The sequence below is a fragment of the Mus pahari genome, chromosome 2 (assembly GCF_900095145.1).
Source record: "Mus pahari chromosome 2, PAHARI_EIJ_v1.1, whole genome shotgun sequence".
Lineage (NCBI taxonomy): Eukaryota > Metazoa > Chordata > Mammalia > Rodentia > Muridae > Mus > Mus pahari.
The window spans coordinates 16,702,102-16,729,452 of record NC_034591.1 but is presented as its reverse complement, the minus strand read 5'-3'; the positions used below and the strand labels follow the sequence as shown (position 1 = coordinate 16,729,452).

Here is a 27,351-nt window from a genome sequence, read left to right as displayed (position 1 = left end):
CTGGCCAGCTTGCCCCAGGAGCTCCTCCCTCCCCTCCTAAGCATGAGAATTACAGGTTGGCTTCCACACCTGCCCAGTTTTTATGTGGGCACTGGGACCGCATGCATCTGCACTCTGCTCCACCTGCATACATGACAATTACTTTCTTCCCAGACCCATTTATTAAAATTTTTAATACAACTAAGACATAAATAAAATACATATACCCAAGAAGAATTAGTGTCCTGAAAAAATATGGATTTCCACTCACAAGGAAATGAGGCAAGACTGAGATGCTAATGGGCAATAGACAAGAGAGAGAAGCAACCCTGAGAACAGTAAGGGAGCTGGCCTGCCTGAGCATGAATGATATCTCCATCATTAGTAGTCATGGGGATGCAAAAGTGAGATAATATCTCCTTCCCAGCTGCCAGGCTAAAGTTTAAAAGCTGACAAAATCAGATGATGGGACAAGCTTAGATAGAAACAGGAATTTTACATCCTCCTAATGGCACATAACTTTATAAGTGTGAAGATTAGTGAAGTATTACCCAATAATTCTTCTTATACATAAACAGACATACACATACAAGAATATATATATATATATATATATATATATATATATATATATATATCCTTACACATTTTCTCAGCTGAAAGATTGTGAGAGCCCAGAACACAGAATATTGTGCTGCTTTTTCAATTATTGAAAGGTACACAAAGGTTATAGCATTGCAGATGCAAAAGAGGAAAAGCCAATGCACTAATAAAATATATTCTGTATAGGACTGGATCCCATATCTCTCATAGGCATCAGTAAAAAGAACCTGCTAGTGGAGCTCCACCCCATGTGTATATAAACATTTAACACTGGCCCTTCCATGCAGCATCTCTAGTAATAGCCAGAAAAGTGGAAATGGCCTAAAAGTCTACGACAAGCTTTTGGTCATTCTCCTGAAGGGTCTCTTGGCTTCTATTAGAGCCAAAGGTATATTTTAAATTTTCTGCTTAAGGAATTCCTCAGACAAAGTTGAAAGGAGGAGGAGAAGGGCAAGGGAGAGTCATTTGGGAGCAGAGAAGTGCAAATGCTGTATCCGCCCACTCGTCTAAGCCTGCGAATCTTGAAAATGTGAACAGAAGGCTCTCACCCAGAGCCAAAGTTGACGGAGAAGCTGATGGCCAGGGGTCCATGCATGGCTGGGTCTACGTGGGCAGATGGTTTAGTGATGATCTTTTGGCAAAAACCAAAAACAAACAAACAAACAAACAAACAAACAAACAAACAAACAAAAACTGGACCATCAGTCTCCAAATTTAAAAGAGCTTGAAGTGGCCCTCAAATCAAAGTCATTGTGGTACCAGGCATTAAGATTAGACATGGGGAATTTAAGAATGAACAGATCACTGATCTGAAGGATGAGAGGGGCCAGGGCTAAGAGAGGCAAGAGAGTAAAAATTCTCACATCATGAGGCAAAGACAAGACGATCAAAGGCAGAAGAAAGTAAGGATGGTCCAGGCAACGCATCGAATTATGCTTCAAACATTCTTTTGGTATTGAATTCTTTATTATCTCCATCATTATCAGGCTCCTGCTAGGTATTAGGCACTGATCAAGGTATAAAAACATAAAAATAAGGAAACTTCCTTAGGAGTTAGTATGCCAGGTATGAAGAAAAGCACATAAAGAAATAATCAAAATACATATTTAGGAGATGGTATCACAAAAGATCAAATATGAGATGTAATGAGACCGTCTCAGGGGAACTATCCATGCAGAATGAGGAAGTCTAGGGAACGTTCTGTAGAGGACATGTTAGAGAATGTCTCTGGGTTTGTTTAGGAGACAGTGGTAAAGGCATGGAGGCCTGACGGAGGTTATTATAGAGACTTTAAATTCCTATTAAATAGCAAGGGTGCTTGATACAAGGCAGAGACATGGAACATCCACAGAGGTGAGATGTGAAATGGGTTCTTGGGTCAGACCGATTAGGGTAGGAGTTTACAATTTGTCCAGACAGCAGTGGGGAGCCCCGGAATGTACTTAAGCAAAACAGAGACATAATCACATTTTCATATTTGAAAAAAAAATCACCCTATGTGTCTATGGACTAGGATCTAAACTCCTTCTTCTGAACCTTGTCTTCCAGTGTACCATTCGAATGTATTTTCTACTCTTCTCCAGCACACACTCTTATGAAGACCTAGTGACATCTGTGCTGTAATTGTGCTAGGGCTATACCCAGTTCTCAGCCTATTCTTATATGATTTATCGATCCCAAATCCAATATATTACTAAAGGAAGGGACATGCTCTAGGGTCCAGCTACATAGTTTTGAATATAGTGCCTGTCCTTTGTTGGCCATCCTTAACATCTGTGTATCTCAGTATCCAGTCAAAATCAAGATGTGCTTACTGTCTTATAGAGTTTCTGTGGGGTTGAAACTAGGTTAGTATTCGAAGTCCCTAGAAAAGGATCTAGCACATGAGCTGGCACTAAATAGAAGTGAGATGTTTTAATTCTCTCTATACATCCAAGCACCTGCCTGAAAAGATCCAGCTTAAATCTCAGCTTCTTTATGAAAATTTGTTCTACTCTTTCTGGCTCTTACAGCTTTTCATTATAATATACATATATAATAATTACACATATACTATATCCTTAATATAAAGCCACCATAAAAGCATTTATAATACTAACCTCCCTGGTTCACTCTTGCTTTAGTGTTAATTTGACTCTTCAACTCTACTATAAGTACTTTTAAGAATAAACATTTTATGTGTGGGGTAGGAGGATCAATTGGAGTAGAAAGAATGCTCAATATGCACTATACCCTTGTATGACATTTTCAGACCATTAAAAAAGAATAAATACTTTCTATTTCCTGAATGTGGCTCTCGACACAGAAGAGACAAAAGCAAATACTCATTTCCTAAAGCTTACAGCAGTAGAAGTGTGACTGAACAGTGTGTTTAAGGTTTATTCATTGCCCGAAGTCTGTGGTATCACATCTTTACTTCAGAATTATCCATCACTAAATAAAATGCTACTCCATACAAGGTTGGATTTAGTGTTCTAACTCTTAGATCCTTCCCTTTTTTGTAGATGGGATATCTTAGGAGCAGTAGTTGGTGCAGAATGTGGAACCGTAGAATCAGGACTATCACTGGTGTTCCTCAAAGACGGGGAGAGGAAGCTATGCACCCCCTACATGGATACAACTGGTTATGGCAACCTGAGGTTCTACTTCGTTATGGGTAGGTACAAGCCACTGCCTTTCCCTGTGTAAATAATACTGCTTATTCTTTACCACATAAAATGAAAATTACTGAAGTCAGAGGCAAAGATCTGTGCAACTCATCCTGCCTCAGGCAAGCCTTGTTGATGCCGTCTTGTAGAGAAAGGCCATGCAAGGCCCAAAGACAAAATGCCACAATGTCTTCCTCTTACCTCTCTTCCTTGGTCATTGTGGCAATGTTGCATGTAATAACAATTAGGGGGAAAGGTGATAAGTTTGAAGGAGTGTGGGGAGGGTTAAGTGGGAAGGTTTGGAGGAAGGAAATGGAAGGAAGAATTGTTGTAATTTTAAAAATAAGACAATGGGAAAGAAGCAAAATGCTTTTGTCCATAGTCTGTCACCTCACCTCTCATCCAGGTAAGTTGTTCATTTCCATGGATATCTTATTACACAACTCTGCCATTGGGGAAGCAGGGGGTGGTGGTTTATAGTAGTCTAATGTTTTATAATAATCCCTATTTTCTAATAAGTTTTAAAAGCACATAAAGTGGTCATAAAATATATACAAAGGATACAAAGTTAAATCAAATACGTAAGATGGAAAAATATCCATAGATAAACTAGGAGCTTGACATTTGTGGCCTGCCAGATTTGTCTCACTGGTCAACATGAGCACAGTGACATATTCTGTCCCTGATATCATTCCTGTCACATGCCTTCCTTATGAAATGGAAAATCACAGGCAAGATCTGGAAATGGAACAGGAACTTAGTCACCAAGAAGTCAGGTCATCAGGACAGCTTCCCCAGCCTATGACTCAGAGATATTGTTCACTTGCCTGGCTCAGCTTCTTGACAGTTCTACAGCTCAGGGTTGCATGAGATAGATCTCAAAACTATTGTGGCTGAAAGCATATAAAACAGGGAGTTATAGGTCTAAAGTGATGTAATCATTAAGTTCAGGGCATCTATACTTACTCTAAAATAGTTTGCGCATTTAAATATCTAGACTTCATTTCCTTTAAGTGGTAGTCAAACCATCTCTCACTTCATTAAAAGTGACCCCTAGAAAGCATGAGCAAAACATAAAGTTGTAATAACTTCTCTGGATTGTTTTTCCAGCTTTACCTTCTTGATAAAATTTATTTGAAATTAGAATTTCAATATTAAATCCTCCCATCTCCATGCATCTATAAAGGATTAAATCATCAGTGTATTAATTCCTTTATGTAGAGCTTATATAGGACATTAAGTCATCTTTAATTCTTTCTGTAACAAAATTGCTTATTAACTAATGAATTAAAATAGTATTGACTATTTGGGAAGATGTATTTTAGTAAGCCCAAAGAAATACACTCTCCTAGATAAAAGGAACTCCATTCAGTAAAAAGTAAGCCATACTTATTGAATATAGAGCCTGGGGCAGGACACAGAGACAGTGCAAAGCAATGCTACTCCAGCCATACAGTTGCTGGATGAGTGAGTTAACACATAAAAAGCTCTTAAATGAGCCTCCCTGACTCATCTGTCTGTCTGTGCCACTACTGCACATCTGTCTTTGCCACTACCACACATCTGTCTGTGCTGCTATCGCACATCTATGCCGCTATCACACATCTGTCTGTACCATTACTGCTTTGGAAGTGACTCAGATGAAGCCCATGACCATGAGTGACATTTGACTGTGTGTGCAGAGGATGCAGCAAACGTTCATGACACAGCATGAGGACTGGGAGTGGCAGCAGGGAAGGATAAGGGTGAGGCTTCATGAGCACTGTGGGACTGGACCATTTCTTGAAGGCCAGAATTTCAGAGTAACCATTCTGCATAAAGGGCTTTAAAAAAAATCAAGTTGTGATGTATTTGCAGTTGGCTCATTTTTCCAAAGGATTCGAGGAAGCATGTAAGATGGCTAAAGAGGTTAGTTCTTCCTCCTGTAATGTCAGGATTCTTGGTAGGGTTATGTTACCTGGCTTTTAGTGAGATAATTCTATTAAGAGTGTGAAAAAGAAATTGAAATAATCAGAAACCAGAAGACAAGACACTAGTTAGGACAGTGGAGTCAGACTTCACCCAACAAATTAAAACAGAATGATATATAGCTTAGTTAAATTTGTATTAGTGTTATGAAGTTTATAATGAATAGTATTTTAAACAATGATTTTAGCAAATTTTGATAAGTGCTTCTCTTTCCATGCAATGTATTTTGTCTAGCAATTCTGTTAAGTGTCTAATGGGCTAGTCAGGGTGACAGGAAAATGAGCCAGTGCTAAGTGAAGCTAGGAAAGAGAGGACCAGACAGGACAGGAACCTGCTGAAGGTGGGGCACAGCTGACGGTGGTTATGAAAACAATATGTGTTTCTCTTCTCAGTGCCTGGGGGACCGGTACGTTCCCTACAATGGCACGTTTTTAAAAGAGGCAGGTATGCAAAAGATTTGGCCTTAGACATGTTAAGGCCGGGATTTCTAGAATACCACATAAAGATAGAGGTTCTGCTCACAGTTGAGAGTGATAAAGATGAACTGGGGAATAAGGAGAAGAGGCTTTTGGCTGGATTTTGAAAGTTGAAATAATTTCCTCGGAGCTGCTGATAGCCAGCAAATTAAACTTGGGGAAAAATCTTTCCCCTACAGAGATAGAAAGAAAAAGGAATAAAGAGTGCAGAAGAGCATAAAGAGAAGGAGAAAGGAGGCAGATGGAGGAGGAAGGGGCTTCCATGGGATAACAGGGGGTCTGCTGCGTAGGAAATACCATGGAGGGTAAAGTCAGCCAGGATGAAGGCTGAGAAACCAGGGGTGGCCTTGAGAAGGCGGGGGAGGGCAGGCACACCAACGTGCATATTGAATTAACTAGAGAGGTGCATGCCTCAGAATCAGGAGCACTGCTTCCAGAATGTCACCAGAGATACAGAAAAGTGGAGTCAAGATCTTGAGGAAGCAGCAATGAGGGAAGCTGAGTTTTAGGATGAGATAAATCAGGACAGAATGGAGAGCGTGGAGATGGGTTAGGTGAGTCAGGCCTGGAGCGGAGAAAGCTGCACCCAGAGAAAAGAGCCTAAAATGTGGGAGCTTTGAAGAGAATGTAAGCAGTGTGGGAGGGACTTGGGAGGCGTTCATAAGTAACCGCCCACTCACTCAGTGTGGTGCTCAGGAAGGAGAGGCACTAGATCACATTTCCTCTCAGGCTGGTGTACAACGTGTTCAATCCTTGGTTCAGATCAGTTCTCATGACTAGCATTTGTGTTAACTTCAGCTTTCAGAATTCAGTTAAAACCTCATTTCCCTTCCTTATCTGTTCACATTCAACAAACATTTTTGAGGAGCAGTATCTAGTACAGTGGTTTAGAGCCGAACTTCTGTGACCAAGACAAAAATATCCTAAGGAAGACCATTCGTTTTACTGTCAGTTCACTGCTGCTCCGAAGATGTCTACTGAGCAGCTAGTTTGTTCTCAGCTCCTTTGGTTCACACCGTCTCTTACTCCGCATTTCTACTATGATATATGAGCACAATGCAATTAATGCTAATTATCGTTCTTTCTTATGAGGAATCTCTCCTTTTGCTTTAATCTCTGTGGATGCTGGAAACCGTGAGTCCTAATGCGACTTTTCTACATGCTGTGTTTTCTTCAATCCATATGCATATACCTATGGTGAAGTTTGATAAGTAAACTATAAGTCAGGCATAGTAAAGACCTAAGGAGAAGAATCCATGATAAATGAAACATGGGTTGGGGAGATGGTGTAGTGGATAAAGAGCTTGAAAGCATAAAGTTTGAGTTTGGATCCCCAGCATGCGTGTGAAAAAGCCAAGTGCGGCAGGGAGCTCCTGTAACCCAGACTGGACACAGAGATGAAGGATCCCTGGGGCTTTCTGACCAGCCAGTCTAGCTAAATGGCAAACTCCAGTGTAGTCAGGGGCACTATCTCAAAAGCTACTGTCAAGAGCAATAGTCAGAGATGTCCAGCATTGACTTCTGGGCTCATGGCATGGAAACATGAGTGTGTATGTGCATATACACACACACAAACACACACACACACACACACATTCATGCACATCATGCATGCATGCATGTACACATGTGCACACACACACTCATGCACAAACGCACGCGCGTGCACACACACACAAGCAAACAGTTTAGTATTCAACTCTTCTAAAAGTGAAATGTCAGATGAATATTAGTAATTCTATGTCATGCTTGACTTCAAGTAACACACAATATAAAGAAAACCCTGGGGTTAGTGGACATTACTGTATGTCTTAACCCTGGGGGTAGTGGACACTACTGTATATGTCTTGGTGGGTTTGTTTTTGTTTTCTTGTTGTTTGGTTTGGTTTTTGTTTTCTCACTAAATGACCAACTGAGATTAAGGTATATTTCCCTGCCTAGCCTAGTGCTAGGAAAATAGTAAAATTTGGCAAAACCACTTTCTTCACACAAATAAGTGTCTATGAAGCTATTTAAAACAGTAGCTAAGTACTCTTAAAACCAGCCAGCCAGCCAGCTTTCATTGAAATCCTTCTGTACTTTAATTGCTGTACAAGCTGCCGCCTGAGTCCTCCTTTCCACCACGCATCAAAGCTTTGTAAGCTAAACAAGATTCCATGTCTTCCTGTAGGAGTTGCTGTCACTGAATTTCACAGGACTGACAGATTGCCCTCAGAGGGACATTTCAGATAAACTCTGTCATCATCTTCATGTCTTGGCTCCTCTTGGACTTTCTTTCCCATTCTGTCCTGTGTGAGCATCCCCCATGTGTTTCTTCTCTGAGCAGCTGCTGTTCACTTACTGTTCTAAGAGAGCCAAGAAGATCCCGGGAACCAGTTAATGAAGGTTCAGAGAATGGGCCGTTCAGGCCTGTGTCCTTAAATATGCTATACTAACATTACCCAGTGGGACTTTTCATGTTTTAGTTCCTTCTTGATAATTTCTAAATATTATTTAATGTCTGATGGGAAGGATGAAAATGTTGTTTTCATATGTGTCCTCCTTCCTCCAGGCACTGCCATGTACAGTAACCTTAGTAACTGCTTTATTACACTGATATAATAAAATGCTATAAGAAATGATACCAGTGTCAAAAATCAGAATTTTCTCTACATGTTGTTGGCCCTGAGTGATAAGAATCTGTTGGAAAGTCTACATTATCACTGTGTCTACCTTCCCTAGTTCAGCTCCAATCACATAATCAGTAAATAGTAATTATATGCTAATTTTAAAATGCACTTCATGTGCAGCATGCCAATTTTCAAATCTTAGAAATACAACCACCCCACATTTTCCCTGGGTGATGTCATTACAGGGTTGAGGTCATCAATGTAGAGTTGAAGTCAAACAGAAAGCCATTAGACACAGACTTGGTTCTGAGCCTTATATATAGCCTCTCCCAGGCTCAGTCCCACCGGCAGAGTGATAAATGCATTTAATACTCATTGAAAACTAATGTTATGAAATGGAAACATATAATACTTTAATATCTTCTGTCACATAACATGGTATATACTGAATTATAAGTAGGTATGATTATTCTTATTCATACTCTACTAAAGACAAAACCCGTTCAGGAAATATCTGGCACCATTTGCAACCTCAATACTTCATTACAGTGCTGCTGAAAAGCAATATTTCCTTGGGAAGAAAATTAGTTACTAGACAGATTTCTTTCTTCACTAGTAGCTGAAGTAGAACTTCAGTGTCTAAAGCTACAATATATTATGCACTCCCTTAAACTGTTCAACCACTGTGGACACAGGTTTCCTACAACACCATTATATAGTTCCCTGGAATCCCATATGTGCAAAGCTGCTCTGGGGACAAAGCAGAAGGACAAGGACATGTGCAGACCCTCTTCTTCTCTGGATTAGCTAGGTACTCGAGCAGCAAGAAGCTCCCAGGCCTCTGCTGTTTGTCTCACAGATGCTGGCTTCTCAGTTAGCAAACCAATGTCCAGTGCTGCTCAAACATGCCACATAGCTTATAAGATGACTTAGGCAGCTTGAGAGAATTTGCACAGTATGAATCTAACAGATCACTTCTAAAGCCAAATGTGGGTGTCTCGTAAGGCATTTGTCAGGCTTTTGAAAATAATTGCTCTTAGGAACATGAAAGAACAGTGTTTCATAAATAAGAGTGCTTGTTTACCAGAATGGGCTTTGCATATTGCCTTAATGAGGTAACCATAGTCAACTGTTGGTATTTGTGGATTCAACCAATTTATTTAAGGGCCCCAAAAGTGCTATCTTGGAGACACTGCAAAGATCTATAGGCCGGTCACAATTCCCATTAAGGCTATGGAAATGCAGTGGCTGAGCCTAAAGGAACAGTTGGCATTTCAACACTAGATCAGACATTTCATGTTGTCATATCTTGGGAGCGGTTCTAGACCTGTGGGCAGTGGGATGCCCTCCTCCAAGACATGCACTGCTCTTCAGTAACCCTTCTATTCCTGTCTACTGTTAACATTTTTCTCTATAGCTTTCCTTTTGGCTAACAGTTCTTCAGTTATGAAATTTGTTATACTAATTAGGCTCCATCTAGCTTTCTTAGATTCACTTGTTAGTTTCATCCAAACTGCAGACCTCCATTATCCTAACTGAATCAAACCAGATTATCTGTAAACAATGGACACCTTCTTGGCTTATTTAATTTTTAGTGGTGTATCAACCATTATTCATTGATTTCAATAAATTCCCAAAGTGTGATCTTATTCTAAAGTTTGAAGAGTGCCTTACCAGCACCACAGAATATCGCAATAGCAGTTACATGTAAATAAAGTTAACATCAGTGGTATAGATTATAGAACCAAGGGATTTCTTAGAAATATAAGGATAACAGAAAAGTTTGGTGTTATGCACTTGAGAAATGCTTCTGCATGCCTGTACCCTTGTGTGGCTAATGTTGTTATGTATGGCAGTCTGGTGGGGGGTCTTCTACTTAGCCATAGGTATTGATAACATGTAACAGGGAAAGACTAGATCAGTGGTGACAAGACAGAACACCTACTGAGGCTATTCTATGACCAGGGTCTCTCACTTCCCTTTCAGTTCTAATGGTATATCGCATTATGTGACCAAAAAGTAGTAATAGAGAGCAAACTTTACTATATACCTGCCACTAATCAAGTAAGCACCAAATATTAATGTAAAAAGTAAAAAGTGCATACTTAAAATACAAGCATGTCTTCTAAACTATTTTCAGTGTTACTTGAAGCATCTGCATAGTACCATTTCAGAAGTCTTTGATGCAGGGAGTCACCAGGCATTTTGATATAAATAGGCTTAAAGATAAAAATTACTTGATCATCTCAATGGATACAGAAAAGGCCCTTGACAAAACCCAACAAGACTTAATGATACAAGTCCTAAAATATGGGACTAGAGAAAACGTGCCTCAACATAATAAAGGCTATGTATGACAAGCCCACATCCAACATCATCTTAAATGGAGGAAAATCTGGAAGTGACACCATTAAAATCAGGCGTAGGGCAGGGCTGTCCAGTGTCACCACTCCATCTCAATGTTGTGCTCAGGGCACTAACTGGAACTGGAGGGCAAGAGAAGGAAACTAAAAGAATACAAATGGAAAAACGAGAAGTCAGAATATTTCAGTTTACAGATGATATGATATATATATGCTATATGATATATATATATATATATATATATATATATATATATATATATATATTTCTATCTGAAAACTATAGAGTCAACTGTTTCAGCAAAGAGACAAGGCACAAAGTCAACGTACAAACCAGTCACCTTTCTATAGACCACCAACAAATACATAGAGGAAAAGATTGTGGATACACTCACACTTAGCAGTAGCCGCAAAGACTATGAGAATTTTAGAATAAACTTTGCTAAGGAGGGGAAAGACGTCTACAATGAAAACTTCAATCTGTGAAGTGGTTGAGGAAGACACTAGAAAATGGAGAGACCTCCATACCTATGGATTGGTAAAATTAATACTACAAAAACAACCATTCTACCAAAAGTCACTTACAGATTCAATGATGTCCCAATCAAAAAGCCCAGAGCATTTTTTTACAAAAATAGTGGGAAAATCCTAAAATTGTTGTAACCTCAAAAACAAACAAACAAAAACAATCCACACACATAGTCAATATAACCAATAGAATCCCAAGCAAGAGCAATGTTGTAGGGATTACCATGCCAGATTTCAAGATATATTGTACAGCCATAATAAACAGTATGGTACTGGCACAAAACAGACTTGTAGGCAGGTGGAATGAAATAGAAGACCCAAGCATGAGTGGAAAAAGCTACAGCTACTTAAAGGCCATAATAAACAGGGTCTCACAGGGCCTGGGGAAATGATTAGTCCCAGGCATGGTGGCTCAAGTTGTAATCCCAGCACTGTGGAAGGAGAGACTAACAGATTCCTGAGACTTGCAAATCAGCCAGCTTTGTCTGCTTGATGAGTTCCAAGACAATGAAAGAACCTGTCTTAGCAAAGGTTAACACATAAGGTTGTCTTCTGGCCTGCACATACAAGTAGAACATTTACATGAATACCCACACAATGAAAAGGCGCATATGTACATGTGCGACACACACACACACACAGAGCACACTTCTTTTTAACCGGGTTGAGTCATGGCCACGTAGCCACTGCTCAACACACTGTGATTTGAGTAATTCCATCAAACAAAGAGGAATGTTGTCCTTACATGCCAAGTCTTTGATCTGGAACATGGCTCTTCATTAATTAATTTCTCGAGTCCCATTGTCTTTGTATGAAGGTATCACTAAGTGACATGTAGTACTGCCATTTGTCTCTCTGACTTCCAAGGCTATGTTTGATGTTTTGGATATAAGTTGGTTGTAACAACACCATGAATCATTTGTTTGGTACAGGAGGAATATGTGACCCTGGAGAGACTCATGAAAATGATATCATCTTATATGCAAAGATTGAAGGAAGAAAAGAACACATTGCACTGGACACTCTCACTTATTCTTCCTATAAGGTACAAATGCCCATCCTTGAGCCTGATGAACTCCAAGGCCAGATCTACGAAGACCATGCCAGGCACAGAGGACACACCTCTTTTCTTGCTGCTCCAGGGAATTGCTAGATTTTTTTTTAAGGGACTTGGGTATTTTAACATTCATCTTTATTTTTATTTCTGATATAAATGTGAACCCTGGCTTTGTCGAAAAGAAAGTATTACAGCAACAATAAAGCAAAACCCAGCCCTCTGACTGACAGTTATTCTTGTCCCTGAGAAAGCTGTAAACAGGACTCGAATTATGCAGTTTCATAGCCTTGCTTTTAGCCACAATAAGTGGAGCCCCACCCTGGAGATTTGCTAGTCAGAAGGCATTGTAAGAGTTCAGATCATTGTTACCCTTACATTTTTCTATGCTAATTAGAGCTATAGGATTGGTCATTTCCCTTTGCTTTCTGGGTGGACAGGTGCTATTTCTGGCTATTTACAAACATCTAGAAAACCATGCAAGATACTTGTCATGGGTGTAAAATTTTTTTTATTCTATCAATATGTGCTGGTCTTACACTAGAGCACTTGAATCACTTTACAGAACTTAGGAGCTGGAGAGAGATCTTTGTCACTAACAAGCTTGCTCTATAAGTTGTAGTAACTAACTTTGGACTCCAGAACACAAGTAAGAAGTTGTGATGAACATCTGCAGTCTCAACACTGGGAGGTGGGAGCAGGAGGACCCCTGGAGCCTGACCAGCCAGTTTAGCTGAATTGATAAGCTCCAGGTTCAGTGAGAGATGCTGTCCCCAAGTGGAAAAAAAATAGAAAGCAATTGTTGAGGAAGACACATGCCTTTAGCTGCTGGCCTCATGTACACAGGCACACACCAGTTCATACACACATGCACACAAAATAAAGAATTGTAAAATGGTCAACAAAGGGAGCAGTGAGAGAAAAATATCCAGCAAGTTCAACATATAATTGATTGCATAATCAAGTTGATGGCCCCTGGAATGTTATTGTGGACTACTGTTTTGCAATTGCTTGGTAGGATTCTCCTGGTCCTGTGACTGCTTCATACCAAATCATAGACTTGAAAGATTATGTATTGATTTACTTGTCCATGGCTACTTCTGTTCTGAGTCTCATTTTCAAATTTCCTAGTTGGGAAAAACACTAATATTATACAACCACTTTTGAAAGCATTAATGATAAAGTCAAATAATTATTCAACTGCCTTAGTCCTGTGCTTAGTCCTGACCTGGAAACACAAACATGATCAGTCACACACAAGGAGCCTCACTGTCCACACAGAAATTCTGAGTCATTGAAGTGAGTTGTCCTTGAAGACAAAACCTTCCACATAAACTAGTAAATATAGCACAAAGTTATAGCCTGGTGCGCAGTAAGTGGCAGTTCTGTATTTAGTGATTTGTTAGGTAGAGTCTAAGATTCATATTGACTAGATGGAAAGGATTGTAAATAATCTGAGTGTCCTTTCTTGGAAGGTTCCATCTTTGGTTTCTGTGGTCATCAATCCTGAACTTCAGACACCTGCCACCAAATTTTGTCTCAGGCAAAAGAACCACCAAGGGCATAACCGGAATGTCTGGGCTGTGGACTTCTTCCATGTGCTGCCTGTTCTCCCATCAACAATGTCTCACATGATCCAGTTTTCTATTAATCTGGGATGTGGCACACACCAGCCTGGTAACAGGTGAGACGCACGCTGAGTGTCACGCACGCCGAGTGTCCTAACCCGGTAGGAAATAAACACATGCACTGGACCATTGAAGAAAATTAGTCAGTGGGTTTTTGGATGGGATTTTAACAAAATATCCACTAACAAAATACAGATTCCGATTCCCTCCCTAAAAAAATTCTTTGATTAGTAAGTAGGAGGGATGTGACTGGGTAGATTTCTTTGGTTAGCATAGCTTCATTCTGGGAGCTTGACACGAGTTATCAGAGGTGTTCGCGCATGCTGTGGCAGCATCCGTTCTAACAGATTGCTAGGCGAAGATAACTGAAGACAAGATTGGCCTCTGTTGGCTGGTGACCCCTTATAATAGGTATGGAAGTCAATTAGCTCCTCTTGCATAAGTGTTGCTCCCATCCTCTGTAAGAACATTGCTGGCCTCACATTCACAGGATGAAGTGACAGTGTGAGACATGGTAATTGCCTTGCTAGCTATCAAATTCAAGAGCACAAATCCAGTTTACTGTGTATTGTCCTTCAGACATACATAGCTTTTATGGCAGTAATCCAATGGCTTGCCCTTTGAAGGCTGGTCAGACCTCAGTGAGAGATGACACATTTAGTAAAGGTCTTAGAGGAATCCTACATTCATTGACTCATTCAAGATATTTAGCTAGAAATAAAAAGAATCATTTGTTACCTTGGCCCCTCTCTGTTGGTCTTGTTCTGTTGTTATTAGCGTCAGCTTGGAGTTTTCTACTAACCATGGACGGTCCTGGTCCCTACTCCACACTGAGTGTTTGCCGGAGATCTGTGCGGGCCCCCACCTTCCCCACAGCACCATCTACTCCTCAGAAAACTACAGTGGGTGAGTAAGCTTGCTCCAAGGCTCAGGGGAAGGACGGAGCCATGTTGTGGGTTGAAAAACAGTGAGTGATTCTGAGACTAGAATTTTAAATAATAGTTAAGTAACCTGACTTTTCCTTAAGAGTGATATTGTGAAAATAAATATACCCATATTTTTAACTAAATCCTATGTATGGCCACACTGTATGAGGTCAGTAATTCTTTATGTATAATGCTTGTGTTTTGGATTATATATCCCATGGTTGTTGTTTGTTTAAATAAGAAAATGTATTGACAAAATACATACTTAAATCAAGAGTAGAAGAAAGATAACTTTTGAAATTAGACCTGGTTCAGACCTTACTCTGCTGTCTACTGTGTGTAATGGTGGTCTGTCTAAATTTCCACATAAATTAAGGTACACTACATACACTCTTGTGGACTAGTATAAAATTCAAGATAACTCTGTAAAATTATTTCCAGCTTACAAAATAAGCACTAGCTACATAGTAAAATATTTACAAGGCCAACAAAATTTAAGCTACAGACCCCACAGGTAAATGTAAATACTTCATTAATTTCAGTGTTAATTGCAAACACACAGAAACAGGAACCTCACACACATGTAAAACTAATTCAGAAGTCAGGAACGTAATTGTGAAGCTGATTTCATGCTAAATTTCTTGCAGGTGGAACCGAATCACGATTCCCCTCCCTAGTGCAGCACTCACCCGAGACACCAGGATTCGCTGGAGACAAACAGGACCAATCCTCGGAAATATGTGGGCAATTGATAATGGTTAGTGTCTGCACCCGTCACAATCACGGGCCATTGATGTAGGCTTTTCCGGTGTTTTGTCAGTCCGCAGACTTAATCACATTTCTAAGTCATGGTCTTGAGATTCATTAAACACCCTTTCTTCCTTTTCTCCTTTGCATTCCGTCAGAAGCCCAGGGATGCACAATCAGAAAAAACATAGGCTCTGTAGTCAGCAATATTAGATGCTGAGATGTCTCAACATACATAATTTTAAAATGCTTAAATCCCTAAAATTCAAATTTGCAGTTGATGACAAGGGATAGCCTGACATTTTCTTGAATTTTTATGCAGAATTACCATAAGTACCATACTGCATGTATTAAAATGAGACTCATTCTTCTGAGTAACTTCCATAACATCTGGGATGCTTATGTTCCAGTTGCAGACGTTACACAGAGCGGGGAAACATCATCTCTAAGATGCTAGTGAGACCTCTTCCCTGTTTACAGGAAATGGTGTGGAAGAAATATGTGGCTATCCATAGAAACTGTTGGCTGCATTGTTGATCATTTCTGCATAATTTAAAAAACAGCCTCTCTATCGGACAGTGTCCACTATAGTGTACAATCAGAGAAGATATCCTGCGATGTTAAGTTACATGGCTTTTACATTGTTATTAAACAATTGTATTTGTTTGTTCTATATTAATTTCTGGATAGATTTACAGGACATGTATAAATTTGACTGAAAGTTTATGCAAGAAGTGGGAGGGTTCTATAGAGGAGACAATAAGAGTAGACGGAAGGACAAAATGTCAGTACTTAAGCAACTTTAACCTACCCTCTGTCTAGGTTTGTCCTATTTAATAAAACCATACTTTAATGCTGATTTTCCACATATTAATCTTCTCTTTCTGTCTTTGAATAATTTAAATCCTGAGAACCTAATTGCATAAAGTTCTTAAATTTTGAAGACCTCTTCAGGCAAGATAATTTACCCATATGCCAATATGAAGTCTATGTTGAATATTAAAAAAATAAAAAAGGCCCATGATACTAAACCTAGTATATAAACTAAACTAACTAAGGTTTAATTTGTTAAAATAAAATTTCTCCACTGGTAGAATATTTGCATAGCATTTTAATTACCACAGCTGCTAATGGGCTCCAGGGCGTGTGCCCATCACACAGTAGGATATGAATGGATTTTGCCAGTGTCCTTCTTTTTAAGAGTTCATAGTGAATCTTTTTAATTTTAATAATCACAAGAGAAGTTTAAGAATTAGCAATAAAATGAAGTACAAGTATGAGGGAATTAAAAGAATAATAACACATACACATGCGTATGCGTGTATGCGTGTGTGTGTGTGTATATATATGTATATGTATATATATGCATGCCTATGAAAAGGTCTTCCCAGTTTCTTAAAGGAGACACTTAGAGCACCGTTTGGGATCAAGGAGTCTTTATGACACACTGTTAGCCACAGGTCATGTTTTGAGTCTCGAGGGAAGAGCTGAAGACCCAGAGAGTGCACGTACCACTTGGGGCACAATCTCTTCAGCTGTTACAATCCTCTGTGAGACTGTCCAGGAACAGGCATGTGATGAGGAAAATACATGGGAAAAAACATTAGCACAACATCATAATTTTGTTAAGTGACAATCCTGAAACTATTAACAAAATAAAAAAATCCCAGCACAGGCTATGTCTACTGTATCTTTACTTCTTCAGCTATATTATGGAGATGATGATGAAGTCGGTAAGAGAGGATGATAAATGCTTAGTTATCATTTTATTGACTGGGGAAAGCTTATGTTACTAATGATCTTGTTTCTATGAAGGTTCTTTAAAACAATGCTATGGTGTTGAGACCCCATGAACCACCAGAATAACCCTGTAGAGTGCAGAATACTCTCACAGGACCCAGGTCAGGGCCTCCTACAGCTTACAACCAAGTGTGTCTGATGTGTTCCTCAGTGGAGCCTGTTAGATGACAGGGTTGGAGGGTGGTGGTAGTTCTGCCAGTTACAGGCATGTGATACAGGGCATCATGAACATGATAGACTTACTCTTTTCTCTAAGAAAAATCACCATCCCACTTTACAGACTGGAAACAGCAAGGTTTAGTCAGGGTAAATCACTTACCCAGAGTTTTCCAAAAGCCAGAATGTAAATGCAGGAGTTTTGGATGCCTAATGCCAGCACTTTTAACCTGGCCTTGTGCTACCTAATTGTTTCTGAATAGACAGTTTGCTTCACCAAGTAGTTTTGCCCTGCAACTCTATAGATTTTTCTGCCCCAACTAATTGAGTACAGGGGTTATGTGCCCCCGAGGGTTCAGAGTACAGCAAAGCTTATTTTAAAGTAAATTCTTTATTTTGATGTGGTTACAGGACTTAAAAGAGAGTGGTAATAGTTGGGCAGTTTTTTATGCCAGAAACTGAGTGTTATAGAGTCCTGACATCCACTGCATGTCTGCTCTTCATTACTTTTGTTCCCCGTTATCCTAATGATTATTACTATACTCATTATAAAATACTTGTATCTTTACACGTATTAGAGTCTGAGTACTTCAGTCCTTTCCAGAATGCCGACGACTAGAATTTATGTCTCCACCATCATGTTGTCGGTAAAGTCAGCCGCTAGTGGGAAGCTGCGCACCATGGAGAAGGCTTTATGCTCAACGGCATTCTTAATGTTGCTCCATATTTCCAGGGAGGAGGAATTAATATTTAGAAACATATGTAATGCTCATCTATAATTTTGTAGCTTTCTTCCCTGGTAAGACTAGAAATTATAGTTGTGGCCTCTCCACTTTGCGATGCATCAAGTAGATCCTTTATTTCTCCCCAAAGAGTATGTGCATTATAGACCATGCAGAACACAGGCAGTACTGGTCTGTAATCACTGGGGCAGAAGACAATTGCAGTAAGGAATATAAATCACAGGGCCCTGTTCCTGTGGGCACAAATATTAAAATCTTGAAAGAATTATTTATGGAAATTAAAAGAGATCCAAGTGCCCCGTGCTTTGTGGACATTGCTTTTTAAAATTATGTTGGTAATGTTCTTATGCTTTCCGATTACGTTGCCATCTTTTACATGACTTCTTTCTCCCTATAGTTTATATAGGTCCATCGTGTCTCAAATTCTGTTCTGGCAGAGGACAATGTACTCGGCATGGTTGCAAGTAAGCATTTGAAAATAATATATATAGTTGTCCATTTTTATATATACGTTGAATGTCAAGGCCACAAGCCATGTGCATGTGTTTACTATTCTTTTCTAGAATTTACATTATTTTTAAAACCAAATCAGGGTACTCTAAATGGAATCATTGTATGTGTATGTGTGCGTGACATGTGTATATGTTTAAGTATGACTTGTGGAAGGTGTATTATGTAATGTGTATGCATAATGTGTCGATCAAGGGAATATATGCAAAGGCCATCAGAGGACATAGCATGTCCTAACTCTATTACTCTGTGCCTTATTCCTTTGAGACAGGGTCTCTCACTGAACCTAAGACTACACTAGCAGCCAGCAAGCCCCAGGGACCCTCCTGTCTCTGCCTTCCACATCTCCTGGGCTATAGTCATGTATGCAGCCATACCCAGCTGTCTGTGTCTACCCCAGCACTTTGGGTCAGGCTCTCATGCTTGTACAACAAGCCTTCTCCCACCAATACAGCTCCCTAATCCTCAAGATAGGATTTAAGTGTAACTTAACTACAATTGGGAAGTAAAATTAATTAATAAATTTGTGTTAGGCTAATTATAAAAACCGTAATATCCTTCATGTAAATTTGTAATAATTCAAATCCCTCATAGCTGTATAGTTAGTTTTTCTGTACATTTTATAGAACAGTGATGCTGACTCTGAAGTCTGAAATAATACACTAATAGGGTAATATTCAAGTGAATTGTGTTATATTAATACCAAGAATGGACCTTCACATTTATTATGTCATTCCTATATTAATGTTTAATTCTAAATCTCTTGTGAATTCCTGAAACTAGAGGCCATCTTTTCCATACAGATAAGTTTTCAACACCTCCAAAAAAAAGTAATTAATTGGATAACTAATTAATGAGTAGATAGTTTACAAAAGAACTTTGAACTTGCTTTTATAGAAGTTGTAAGACAAACAATTGCAAACACTGGGTATAGAATGTCAGATTAATTTTTAAAACTGTATTTTATCAAATTTAATTAACAAAGAGATCACTCTGTACAATTAAATATTTTTTGAAACATGTAAAGAATTGAAAAGTTTCTGTTTTTACTTAAGAACTGAATAGGAACGACCAGGATTTTTTTGGAGGGGGAGGGGCAGGGTTCATGTGAACAAGCTGAAGTATGTGTGGTTTTCAACTGTGTAGCCATCTCCGTGTGTGTGTGTGTGTGTGTGTGTGTGTGTGTGTGTGTGTGTGTCTGTGTCTGTGTGTGAATGTGTGTATACATGTCTACATATGTGTATAGCTATGTGTATCCATGTGCATGCATGGGTATAGAAGTCATATAACACATTGGGGTGTCATTCCTTAGGATCCATTTACTTTGGTTTTTGGAGACCAGACCTCTTCCTCTCCACCTCCCTCTCTCATATGAATGTGCAGGTTTTGAATGTGCAGGTTTTTGTTGGGGGGGTGATCATCCTGAAATGTGTATGTTTTCAACTGTGTAAGCACGTGTGTGTGTGTGTGTGTGTGTGTGTGTGTGTGTGTATGTGTATGTGTGGTGTGTACATGCCACTGCCCTTGGTTTTTAAAACCAGCTCTCCCCCTGTCTCTGTCTGTCTTTCTGGCTCTGGCTCTGGCTCCCCCACCCCACCCCTGCAGTTTGAAACTTGCCTCTAGGCTGCACATGCTCACCAGTAAGCCTTAGGAATCCTCCTGAGGCTACCTCCCAAAGACTAGGAGTTAAAAATGAGCACCGTGCTGCCCTGCTTTTCTGTAGGTGCTCAGGACTAAGCTCAGTCGCTCATGCTTGTACAGCAGGCACCCTACCAAGTGAGACAGCTCTCTGAACTCGATTTCCATTAAACGCCTGCCCCAAGTAGCTCATTAACTCTTTGAAGTGCTGGCTACGGTTTTCTCAAATTGCTGTTTCTCTATTACTTATAACAAGGCCATCTACTTTGTAATGCATTTTAAATAAAATTAACACAAGGGAAATTTGAATTGTAAGTCTATGCTTTTAGAAACTATTTTAAAATCAAACATTTTCAGGAATAAACATTGCCATCTCTTTCTGCAGTTTTACTGAATAGTGTGATGGATGGAAGTTTTATTTTCTCCATACTCTGACAATATTTTATAGAACATTGATTGCCTTTGCTCTTTTGTGGAAAGACCAAATATTTACCTTCTGCCCAATTTTTCTGGAAATATGCAGTTTATTGAGTTAGCACACAATTATACAGAAAAGAAATGTCTGTGCGATACTACATACTCTTTGTCAGCATATCTTAAGCCTGGTATCACTCCTCCTTCATCATTATTATTATTATTCTCCGCCAGGACCCCACTCCTTCCTGCCCCATAACACTTTCTGGCCAGTGTGCATCTTGGGGCTGAATTTATAAACTGACAGTTCGCATAGCTCGTGACCCTAACCCTGTAACAGATCTTAATGAGAAGAGAATGTGGAGACATTTCTGTAGTGTTACTCATGTATCTGAACAATGGAACGCTTTTCCTGACAGCAGACTGAATATGTGGCTACATTTGAAGAATTGTAAATGAACCAGCAGTGGGCATATTAGGAGCCAGATAGTTTCCTGTTGTTCTTAAAGTCACCAGTGCAATTGCTGAAAAGCAAGCGCTGTAAATAATATGTTGTTTTGTCTTTAAATGCAAGTGGTGCCCTTACTGGGGTTCTGTCCGCATTACAGAATCTTTATTAAAAGTAGATTTCAGAACCCTTTAATGGGAAGAGACTCCAATATGATCTGTATCTAAATGAACACCTCTTGCTCCCACTCTGGTTCTAAGAGGACAATTATATATTCAATATATAAGCATAGTGCACTTACCCTGAGATGCACTATGCTACTCTTACTGGGAAACACATTCCAGTTGCTTGCCATGTAAATCACACTTGGGCTCCCAGTGTGTCCAATTTAGCTGATGTTTTCTTGCCTGCTTGAAAACTTCTTGGTGACTCAGAGGATGACTGTGTCTATAAAATAGCCTGTAAAGGAGCTGGGTGTCTCACTAACGTGGTCAGTAGATACTCATTTTCTCTCCTTCATTTTCCTGGGAAGCTGTTTACATTGCCAAGACAGCCCTTGCACTTCCCGATATATTAGTTCTTGGCATTGTAGGGCCCAGCTTCCTTGTTAACCTGACAAAAATGTTATACTTGCCATGCTGGAAAATATAATGTACACCAAATTTTGCATTTTATTTCCACTTGATATCACATTCCATAGACCCTGGAAAAGACCACAGGAGCCTTGGTTTCAGAAACACTGGCAGAGAGCATGCTCTGAACAGGGCCATAACACCCCCCCCCCATTGGTAGACTGCTGTGTGGAAGGGCTATTTTCAGACTTCAGGAAGTTTAAAGGCTTCAGTAAAAAATGATCCTGCACCAAAAACACTGACTTCACTTTTATAATTCAAAACTGTACTATAGAAACTAAAGCTAACTAAACTATGTGTTTCTGATATTCAAACATTAATTCAGCAATGATGATGTTGATGCATTGCTAAAAGACGGAGGGGTTCAACAGACGATATAATATATTCTCACTGAGCAGTCAGCCGCTGGGGAGACAAGATTCTTTTTCTTGAACCATTGAGAAGCAAGCAACACAGTTCTACTAAGGACTTATATCTAGGTCAGAGGTGTGTACTTTCCCTTGAAATCCTTGTTTACATGGCCTCAAAATGTGTAAAATAATTCCTTTCATAATCTCACACTTACCTTTGTTCTCAGAAGAAACTTACTCTAGATCTTTTATTAGAAGCATTACATGAGGCAGAGGCAAGCTGATCTCTGTGAGTTCAAGACCATCCTGGTCTACAGAGCAAATTCCAGGAGAGCCAGGGGTGCACAGAGAAGTTCTGCCTCTAGAGGGAAGAAGATTAATGTTGTTTCATAAAGTTTATGAGCATCATGAATAAAATTGCACGTGATTTCAAGGATTTTAAGTTGTCAGTGATAAACCCTAATATCGGTCAAAGGCAAGTGCTGCGATGGTTTAATCATAGGTTTTTACAGTAGGGCTCTGCAGAGATTGTTTTCTTCTGGAATATTTATGGTCAGTTGGCCCTTATCTAATTTTCAGATAAGTATTCTCCAAAGAAAATGAGGCTCGTTTACTACTCACTCAATCCCTGGTTTGTGGACACCCACTCCACCCACACTAATACCACCCATCTCCCCCAACCCCTACCCACCAACCTCACAACACACACACACACACACACACACACACACACACACACACAGAGGAGTAAGCTCAGGAATATCCAAAGGTTGGACCATCAAGATCAGCAGGCTCTGAAGGACCTAGAGCTCAAGACTCATTTCCAGTGCCTTTCTATCTTCCTTTCAGGTGTGACCCAGGATTTTCTGGCCCAGCCTGTGAGATGGCATCTCAGACATTCCCAATGTTTATTTCGGAAAGCTTTGGCAATTCCAGACTTTCCTCTTACCATAACTTTTACTCTATCCGTGGTGCTGAAGTCAGCTTTGGTTGTGGTGTCTTAGCCAGTGGTAAGGCTCTGGTTTTCAACAAAGATGGGAGGCGGCAGCTAATCACATCCTTTCTGGACAGCTCGCAGTCCAGGTGAGTGCTGGTGGGCTAGAACATTCACAGCAAGCCTGTGATTGGGTTTGGATCCACTTTCCGTTTGTAGTCTTTTTCTTTTACTAGATGGATATAACTTCTAGTGTCTAAGAAAGTGGGAAGGATGCTTAGTTTGTTTATAATTAATTTTCCCTGGTTTTTAATAAACTAGAAGACTCACCAATGACTTTGAGCTACTAACAACTGACATTATTTTTTAAATATGAGATTCACTCATCAAAACTGTGTTCTTAAGCCAAAGCCTGGTTAATTATTCATGTAGTTTATTTATTTGACAGCTTGCAGGGGCTGATTAGATTTACTCTATGTCATCCCTTCCCCCAGTGCCTGATAAATAATGCAGTAAAAGAATGATTGGCATTTTAAGTATGTATGCACAAGTACACAGTATACAAGTAGTTATAAGTATACTTATATTTTATAGACACATCTGTATCTATAAAATACATACACATCTTCCACACTTATGTATACATCTCACAGTACAATGACTTATATTTCATAAAACAGTGATGTTAATCTAGAGCTTCTGAGAAGTTCACATCAATGTGTTTGAAATTCTTTGTCAAACTTAGTCTATGAAAAAGAATAGTAATGTGCTCACTAATCATGAATTACTCGTGTCTAGGTTTCTGCAGTTCACACTGAGGCTGGGGAGCAAGTCTGTGCTGAGCACGTGCAGGGCCCCTGACCAGCCGGGGGAGGGAGTCCTGCTGCACTATTCCTATGACAATGGGATAACATGGAAACTCCTGGAGCACTATTCCTATGTCAACTACCACGAGCCCAGGTACGTCGGAGCATGTCAGCAAAAGCGATTCCGTGAGATTTCCTTCCTGGGGAGACCCATAATTCAATTTTACAGTATCATGGAGGGCCAAATTATATAAGTCTGTATATTCTTCTACTGTAATGAAATATTGGTAAGTCACATTATTTAATCTATGTGTCTTACTGACTTCAATACTTCAAAAATATATGCTCTTGTATTTTGAAATATGTATCTAAGGAAACTACTTTGATAGGAAAGAAATACATCCTATACTGCTATTCTTAACAATAGAACATTTTGTAATAATAAATTACATGTAAACATTATAATAATTCATTAAGGCTCATAACCAGCATGTTTTGAGTTTTCATGCAGTAAAATTAAATAGTAAATACAAATAAATTTTTCTCACATGTATTGAGTCCCTGACAATGGCATACATGAAGATATGAATAAAATCCTTTCCTCTGGCCACTTCTGTTTCTCTCTGCCTGTGTATTTCATGGCTATACACACAACTGCCAGAGTCAGATTTACCTGACGGGACTATCTTTCAATGACGACAGAATGTTACCCACCAATGTTTCAACGACCCTCTTGCCTGCTATAATATACATGAGCCTTCTCAGGAAAGTCCTCTAGAAAGGACAAAGGAAGAGAAGGAAGGGCAAACTCACACTTAAAGTGTTAAGTGAAGCACCATTAGAGGAGAGTGCTGAGCCACACTTACAATCATGTGCAAACTCATGCTGCTGCTTTCTGGGACGTACCCTTTTCTCCTGGGATGTAGAGGGGGTTGGCCTTCAAGATTTGCCCCGACACCATGGGAGTAGACAAGGTTTAAAAGTAAGAGAAAAGAGGACTCATGCTATGCATTTTACAGTCTTGTAATGGATAGTCCCACTTTAATCATTTGCAAGTAAGATAATAACTTTGTGTATCAGAGCCAATCACTCACAGTTGTGACCTAAATTTTACCCACTAAAACATGCCCCAGCTTTGGTAGACACTTCTGTTGTTCATGTAAACATGTAAGATTAAATTCTCTTTATCACTCAGAGATACACGAGGCCACAGAAATGCTCCAGGACTCTCCATAGTTAGTATGAATAAGTTAAACAAAAAGCAACAGGATGAAATCATGAAGAAAATATTATTATCTGAAGTGAACTTTGCCTAATGCCCAATGTCCTGACAAAGATGGACAGCTGCAAAATTCAGCAATCAATCTATATAATTAAATATAATTCATCTTTATTGATGTAAAACATAGTGACATACTTAATGTGCTACTGCAAAGCTGTGTTTAAGTGTGCCCACCATTTGACAGTAGCATTCTTCTTCTAAGCAGAATTAAGGCAGCTTTTCAGCTTTAGGAATGTGTTTGCTTTAAAAGATTAAGATCAGGGCTGGTGAGATGGCTCAGTGGGTAAGAGCACCCGAGTTCAAATCCCAGCAACCACATGGTGGCTCACAACCATCCGTAACAAGATCTGATGCCCTCTTCTGGAGTGTCTGAAGACAGCTACAGTGTACTTACATATAATAAATAAATAAATCTTTAAAAAAAAAAAAAAAAGATTAAGATCATAGTGGAGGATTTTTTTTTTTAAAGAATGTTAGTGGCCCCCAAACCCTCATTTCTGCACTTACACATCTGACTGTAAGACTCTCCCTCTCTCCTTCTCTCCCTCACAAATATTAATAAAAGCTGACATGGCAGAAGTAGGATTTAATATATTCCAGGTGCTAAATTATATTCCTCATAATAAATAATACAAACCATGGAAATTTTTCATAGAGTTAAATATATCTTGATGCCCTTAGCCATGTCATCTGTTTTCTTCAGTATAAATTGCTTCCTGTAATTGCTTTGAATCCTATATTATCTCTTGGTGTCATAGTTGTTCAGAAATGAAGTATGAGCCATATGTTGGTCTTCTAACTGACCACCACTATTGCTGAAGGACAGTTTCAGATAGTTTGTGATTCATTCAAAAATAAAAGAACTGTCTGCTTACTTAACAAATCTGAAATCTTGTAATATGCCTAATCTGAATGAATACCTTTTGAACTACTTGGTACTTTTATTAGTGTAAAATATCATAATTCTGTTAGAGCTTAAATTTATTTCAGCCTTTTTCTTATGTTTTTATAGTTTAAAATTTTTTTAAAAAAATCAAATCTCAATCAATTTTTATGCCTTGATTATTTATTGGGTTTGATCCCTTTGTTTCACTTCCCAATTCTGTGACAACCAATCAATCAAGGAGGACACTCAACAGGAACTTCAGGCCCCCATACATGTGTGGATTCATCTGTACACATGTGTCAACCCACACACATGTGTAAACACACACAGGCCCAAAAGAAAAGCAGATATAACACCTACTGGCAGAGGAAAGACTGAGCCGGAAGGTTACCCTACATCTCTGTGTTCTCGCCGAGCGAGCGACATTCTAGCCCAAGGCCCCCTAGCTATTCCAGCCAGCCTCTCTGACATGGAAAGAGCCAGGATATCATTAAGAACCCCGCCCCCTTGGCAGAAGTGTGGAAGAGAAGACCATGAACAAGAAGCAGCGTGTTTAGATCTAAATCCCACCGCAGTCACTTAACTTCTGCTTCACCCGACAAGGGACACTTGGCCTCTGTGTCCACACCTCGTTTGGCCTCCAATGCTGATGCTTAACATCAGGGGTTCGTGTCTTCGCCATGCATTAGCCACAGCTCTACATTCTGACATGAAGGTGAAAGACAGAGGGAAAGGTTCTGGCCCTTGCCAGGGGATGTTTGTATCCTCATTTCTCGGGTGAAGATGCGGAGGCACATAAGGCACATAAAGCAGCCTCCCTTTGGCTGCAAAGTCATCAGTCTCAGGGGATCCTGACCCAAGGCTCTAACTACAAACCAAGAATAGTAACTCCTCTGTTATGAAAACACTGATCTTCCTAATTACTGTTAGTTACATGCATGTACATAAAATACTCTACTTTTAGCATTTTTAAGCACATTTCTGTTCATCAGAGAGATTATTAACTGCATTTAAAATTATTAAAATAGAAATTATAGTTTTCCACCTGAAAAAATGTTCAACATCCTTAGTCATCAGGGAAATGCAAATCAAAACNACCCTGAGATTCCATCTCACACCAGTCAGAATGGCTAAGATTAAAAATTCAGATGACAGCAGATGCTGGCGAGGTTGTGGAGAAATAGGAACACTTCTCCATTGCTGGTGGGATTGCAAGCTTGTAC

The 27,351-nt window shown here is 39.5% G+C and overlaps 1 protein-coding gene across 2 annotated transcripts in view; it reads left to right on the top strand.

Annotated features, from left to right (window-relative positions):
• Reln (reelin) overlaps positions 1 to 27,351 on the top strand; it is a 447,612-nt gene that overhangs the window by 259,656 nt on the left and 160,605 nt on the right. For both annotated transcript variants that reach the window (XM_021190313.1, XM_021190312.1), the window contains exons 12-19: positions 3,087 to 3,238; positions 12,107 to 12,219; positions 13,704 to 13,912; positions 14,634 to 14,762; positions 15,430 to 15,539; positions 18,626 to 18,692; positions 23,070 to 23,303; positions 23,953 to 24,114. In XM_021190313.1, coding sequence (XP_021045972.1) covers positions 3,087 to 3,238; positions 12,107 to 12,219; positions 13,704 to 13,912; positions 14,634 to 14,762; positions 15,430 to 15,539; positions 18,626 to 18,692; positions 23,070 to 23,303; positions 23,953 to 24,114 — 1,176 coding nt within the window. The remainder of the gene's footprint in view (positions 1 to 3,086; positions 3,239 to 12,106; positions 12,220 to 13,703; positions 13,913 to 14,633; positions 14,763 to 15,429; positions 15,540 to 18,625; positions 18,693 to 23,069; positions 23,304 to 23,952; positions 24,115 to 27,351) is intronic.